Consider the following 6,618-nt stretch of genomic DNA (forward strand, 5'->3'; position numbering starts at 1 on the left):
GCGCATTATTACTGATGGAGTTCGGCCAGAATATTCAAAAGATGATGCAGAAGCATTTGTTGCCAATAGTTTGTAGCCTCTGTGTGAGGGTGTTGGAGCCCTGCTTCAACGCGACGCTCCGTGGTCTATGCTGTACGCAGATGACATTGCGCTAGTGAGCGAAGATCCAAACGATATTCAAGCGCTATTCAGTGGTAAAACAAACTCCAGTCGCATGGACTGAAAATAAGCAGGGAAAAAACAAAGATCATGCGCTGTGATTTTTCCACCAATTCAACATCAATATACAGCTATCCGATACTGATGAATGAGAGTCCACTAAACGAGGTCTCCATGTTTAAGTACTTGGGCTGCGTTGTAACAAATACCGAAGAAGTCTTTAAAGATGTCCTGCATAGGGTAAACTCAGCATGGTAAGAATGGAAGGCATTAACCCTCTTGCTAAGCAACGGAAGGATGCCGCTCTATGTAAAAGACAAAATCTATAAAATTACCAGAGTTCAACTTCATATAACAGGGTGGTATACGGAGCTGAATACTGTCAGCAATGTCACAGTGTTGAACAAAGTATCAAACCGACACATTTGTGGAAACCCAAAAATCGCGCCGATCGAGCAAAACATGCAGCGGCGCCATCCTCGCTGGTATGGTCATGTTCAAAGTAATCCTGAATCCCATGTGACAAAGAAAGTTCTAAGCATCGTTACGGCGCAAAGAAAGCCAGACTGACCGCAACATACGTGGACGAAGTAGATCGTAGGCGACAAGAAAAGTAAGAATCAACGACACGAGCTAAGGTCGAACAATTTTTCGATTACGAACTAGGAGAGCTGACCCCATTTAAAACGGGACAAAAACAAAGAAAAAAAATAATGTAAAACGAAAACACAAAAGTTTATTTTACAGCTCTGTTTACAGTGTAATTACTTTATGAAGAGAAAATAAAATTAATGCCACGGAGTTTGATATTATATTTTCTGTTTTGTTTTCTTTCCGATCTTACGCCGTGCGAAAATAATCAATTTTTTGTCATCCAGGAAAAATTTCACCTCATTTTAAATTATGAATATTATGTATAAATACATACTCAATTCTCTATTTTGTCATCAATTTAATTTTTTAGAGGTTTTCAAAATATCGGAGAGGAAAAGTAAGGAGAGGGATCCATTGCGTATATTTTACTTCATAGGCGAAAAGTTCAACTATTCTTGATCGTATTTATAAAACAGCAAGAAGAACGAAGCTGAGGTATGTATCACTATAAAATAGTAATATAATAATGGTAATATAATAATATATATAATATAAATATAATATAAAATAAATACACCTTTAAAACATCTTTTTTTTTTCAAACATTACTCTAGGGATACATTTTTCAAGGACATTATTGTACTGAAAGTATAGAATTTTTTTTTTCGAAGCTGGTTATAACCACTTTCGTTTGATACCCATATAAATTTCCTAGAGTGCGCTTTTAGGTGTAGTATTTAAAAGCATTTTTTTTTTTTTCTTTTTTTTTGAAAATTTAGTTCTTTGACGCTTTAAAGCCCTTTAAAAAATGTAATCGCAGAAAAAATTAGATACTGAGTATATACGTGCATGTGAAATGTTTCCTAAGCAAAATAATTTTACTTTCACACGGCGTTGTATTGCCTGCGCCGGTAAGCACAGCAGCACCACTTCTATTAATTCAAAACATTTCACTTGTGACATCGCAAATTGATTTGCATATTGAGCAGTTTCACGGACAAACCGCTCAATTGGGCCACCTCCACATAGAAACCATAATTGCCAGGTTCCAAGGAGTTTACAAAATTACTCGTTGCTACCAAAAGATTAGTGATATTGTAGTCGCCCACCTTCATAGGACACATCAGTTGGGACATTACATGCGCCGAAAGTTTGAAAACTGTTTGCATGAGAAATTTTTGTTGATTATTTGCAACAAATTTACAAACATCGATACGGCGCAGTTGGATAATAGTTTGGTATTTTGAGCTGCCATCAATTTTTCGTTTTAGCTTCAAACTCATCAGCAGATCGTGCGTTTTAAGTGGTTTGAAAAGGTTCATATAAATGTCAAATTTAGTATTATTATCGTGGACGAGTGTTTTGAAGGCGATTGTATCAGTATTCACGTGACTTCTTATATCCACGATCTTGAAGTAATTCTGGGAAAGTGACAAAAAGTTTAGTTTTTTTTTTTTTTAATTGTGATAATAGACTTAAAATTATTTTTCTTACTGCATATGCTGGATGATCACCGAAAAAATGGCTCATTAACACGAAAAGTATAACGAACAGCTTCAGTGCGGCCATGGTTTTGTCAAACGTAGGTAAGTTCACTGAATGGACGAGAAAACTATGTAAACTCTTTCTACAGAATAATTTTTTGTTAAACGAAATCATTTAAGTGATTTAATGAGGCTTTTCAATTAAATTCATTTATTAAATGACAGGCATTATTAATTCTCGCTTTCGCATCACCGGCTAATTTATTAAATGATCCGCAACTTAGTTAACTAAAATAATTAACGAGCATTTTTTTACAGCCAAAACAGCTCGCCAAAAACTACATCTCATCATAGCCCAAAGCTAGAAATTTCGTTAATAGTACCTAAAATAGGTATTTTTACATATCGAAGACTGTTTAAAAAGCGAGCGAAATGCATACCACCGCAGATAGATAGAATTAGTAGTTACTAGGCGATATTACGACCATATCACCATATGATATGACATGATATGATATCAGCTATGCAATCGCTACCAAGCCTCCCAGATGATGGTGGGCCTCTTCTAATGGGCCATCTTCATCATCATTTCCCTGTATCTCCCTTTGGAGCATAGGATCTCAATAAAGCATTTCCACCTGGTCCTGTTCTTGGCTAGCAATTTTAGTGCATTCAAAGATTTCGCGCACTCATCGACTTCTTGTTGAAGCGATCTTCTCTATGTAGACTTAGGTCGGCCCCTTTGCGGGTTTCTTGGCAACTCCAATCAAGAGCTTGTCGACTGACTTCCGTTGCATCTTTTCGCAGTGTGTGGCCTACCCAATGCTTCTTTGATCATTTTATAAGATTGGGCGTTGACTGCATGTTGCACTTTTATATAACTCACCGTTGCTGATGACGTTTGGGCACCATACCTTATGAATACGCCGGAGACATCTACAAAACTTTGAAGGCATGATAGCGGAGGAGCTCCTAGTAAGCCAACGGTAGTGTCCACAGACTTCCGGGAAGCTTACTATCAGCCAGCACTCCCATCTTACAGGGCAAACTTTATAGTCATATTATCCCCGTCAAGTTAGTGTCCCGCATTCCGTAAAGCAAGACTACGAATTTCTGGTTCCGATGTCATAAGAATAAGTAAAATTCGTTCTCTCAAACTGGAGGATATTTTCAAATTTATCAAAGAATCTGGAAAATTTTCACAGGTCTAACTTCCTCTATTTCATTCTATACTTTTCCTTCTGTTACTTCTCTCCTTTCTTCTTTGATTATCTACGCTTGCCGTTTCCAGAGCTTTAAATGCAATGGGCTCTTTAGCCGGAGTGTTTTAGGAAAAACCAAATGTCTCAGTGCTGCCAAATTTCAATTTCAATTTGGCCCCAGTCAAGTAAGTCGCATCAACCCTGCATCTAATCGATTAGCACAATGAAGGACTTGCGTCTGTGGGTTTGGCGGATTAAAGCTTTGCACACAAGTTTTCAATGCAAGTTTCCTCCTACCATCAAAGAAAAAAAATTGGTCTGGCTCGTATAAGGTGGCACAAAATTAATCTTCCTATTTCTAACACTCACAATTATTTTTCTTTTACTTTGTAAAACAGGTATTCAAATACAAAATTGAATGATTAATACTACGTCATTTTGTATTAGTGTTGCTTGTTTGCTTCATTTATTTAAGCATTTTCACAATGGAACAGCAGACTTTGAAGGACGTACACTCGTATTTAGAATCAGGTACCACTATGAGTGAGAGTAAGCCCACAGTAAATATTTTGCTCTATAACAATGTTCTTGAAATATCAAATGATAAAACCATTTTCTACTTTCAATTAACTAATTCAAAAACAATAACGCACAAGCACCAACCCAAAATAATCAAAACTAGCTAGCCAATCCCTAATCACTCAAATACCCATCACAATCCTAAATTCAGCTATAAAAAAGCTCTTAACAAAGTTTTTTATTGTGTTCCCGTTTTGAACTTCATTCGCCTCTACTGCGTAAACGAAAAGCTGAAGCACCTGAGAGAACCATTGCAATTTACAAATCGGTTGCATCACCATCTCGTAGGAATTCCGCACGTTCGTACTGCTGGCCGCTTTCACTTGCACTGCCTCCCGGAAATTTAACGATGTTCGGAAAGTTGTGCTTTAGACAAACTTTGAAAAATCCACGTGTACTATTATTTGTGTACGTGCGCAGCATAGCAGTTATTTATATTTTCCATCTGCTAACCGGCCATCTACATATACATATGTATGTACATATACCCTTGTGTAGGTGGGTAGGTATGTGTGTAGATACGTGTGGGCACTGGCGCGTATAGACACATGTTTTATGAGAGAACAAAATCAAAGAAAGACAAAACCAAATAAAATAAAATAAAATAAAATAAAGTAAGTAAGAAAATAAAAATACGGCATAAAATCAAAAAATTAAATAAAATATAATATATTACATGCAAATATCAAATGATTTCAAAGGATTCCATGAAAATACTAAAAAATACTGGGAAATCGGACCTGCCAGTAGGTAAAAATGGAACTTTTTTGCAAAATGAGAAGAACTTATGAAGCATTGAATAATACAAATACAAACTCAACTCATAATCTTCTGAAGCACGAAACAGCTAGACACCAGACTGACCGTGTTTTAGATATAACATACACCCCTGGGGATAATAGTCAACAATTACTGCAGCCACAAATTGCTTCATAAGCATCTAATGCAGCGACCAATAGAGTTGTATCCCCAAGGCAACGCAACAAGTGGACACTAGAAATAAATCAATACTTATTGCGAACGCTTTTACAAATCACAAAGATAGAAATACATCGGACATTATTCATAAAGCGGCTACTAGAAAAGTTTACTGAAGAATATCCACAGATTGTGGCAACAGAACAAAACATCACTGATCAAATTAGAGCTATAAAAAAACATTCATACATAAAAACATAACTTTTTTCAAAAGTCCGCCATTTTGTTATTTGTCAAAAAAAAATCCTACAATCGCCAGAATGACAAGCCTACAGAATAATAATCAGTTCCACTTTTTCGTTTCAGATGTCCTGAAGAGCCAAGCTTCTGTTGACAAGCCACCTATCTTTTTTTTAAGACAATTACTTTGGTGCCACACTACTGCACAAAAATATATAAAAAAAATTGTTTTTGGGTACTATTTGATGTCAATAATAACATACCATCAAATCAAAACGATCACATTTTATTTTCTTAAAAAAAAAAAATCCTAAAAAATATCTAAAAATAATGAGTATTTGACCAGACTACTACCTCAAATGACGATGGGCTGACACAGCTAGGAGGGGAAAGCTTGCAGAATCAAGGGGCATACAATGGAACATCAACAGAATGTCTACGTGAATATTTTAATCAAAACTATGCCACATATAACGGCATGAATGTTACGAATCTACCACCACTACCAAGGTTAAACTCATCAACAAGACTAGCCATGCGAACAGAAATGCTCAATCAGCACATAATACCTGACTTGTTAAAATCCGATACTAAGCTAGAGAAAATTGTACAAATAGTTTACTGTGCAGCAAAAACTATCACTGAGGCCCTATTAAATAAAAAATATGACCCACCTGAACGAAATCCCAGGCAGGGAAACTACCGGTCTAAATCAAATCGTTCAGTACAACCAGTACGGTTAAGACACCTCAACAAAGCAATTGAGGAGCACCGAGCAAAAATCAGAAAACTTACAGCCTATATAAATAGCTTAAGATCAGCCAAATTAATAAAAGAAACAAAAAGAATTTGCAAATCATACAATAGGCACTATCGTTTCAAAACGAATGAAGAAATCTCACTTCGAACGTTAGACACGTTGAAACTGAAGCGAAGCGAGAAATACTGCGTATCTCTTGAACGCAAAAAGCATAACAGCAACTTCGAAAGTAATCAAAATTTGATTTTTCGAAAACTAAAGGCAGGTCCTGTGGAGTTGAGAAACTCACAACTTGTATACGTTGTGTTAACAACATATTGGTCATCAATATGGTCTCAAAGAAAAACCCACAATGCGACGGCCCAGTGGATACTGGAGCTTGCAACAAGGCAGGCAACTGTTGCGCAGAACTCTATAACAGTAATTACCCAACACAGTATAAGTGACGGGATAAAAAACCTTCATAATTGGAAAGCTCCAGGCTTCGGCCAAGTGCATGCGTACTGGTACAAAAAACTAACAAGTACGCATGGAAAAATTGCCGAAGTATTCTCAGAAATAATTACCGGCGCAGAAAAGCACCAAATTCTCTCACATTATGTACCTCGTTTCTGATTCATACGGGCAAGAAACTGGTGACTAGTAAAAATTCAATATACAATAAAATGATGTTAAAATAAAA

At 36.4% G+C, this 6,618-nt stretch overlaps 1 protein-coding gene across 1 annotated transcript; it reads right to left on the reverse strand.

Annotated features, from left to right (window-relative positions):
* Positions 1–1,703: 1,703 nt before the first annotated feature.
* On the reverse strand, positions 1,704–2,322 carry LOC128871823 (uncharacterized). Its single transcript, XM_054113913.1, has 2 exons — positions 2,248–2,322; positions 1,704–2,174 (listed from the first exon to the last, which is right to left on the reverse strand). The coding sequence occupies exons 1-2, from the start codon at positions 2,320–2,322 to the stop codon at positions 1,704–1,706; spliced, it is 546 nt and encodes a 181-aa protein (XP_053969888.1).
* Between the last annotated feature and the right edge of the window lie 4,296 nt (positions 2,323–6,618).

Source organism: Anastrepha ludens, chromosome 2 (assembly GCF_028408465.1).
Source record: "Anastrepha ludens isolate Willacy chromosome 2, idAnaLude1.1, whole genome shotgun sequence".
NCBI classification, from domain to species: Eukaryota; Metazoa; Arthropoda; class Insecta; order Diptera; family Tephritidae; genus Anastrepha; species Anastrepha ludens.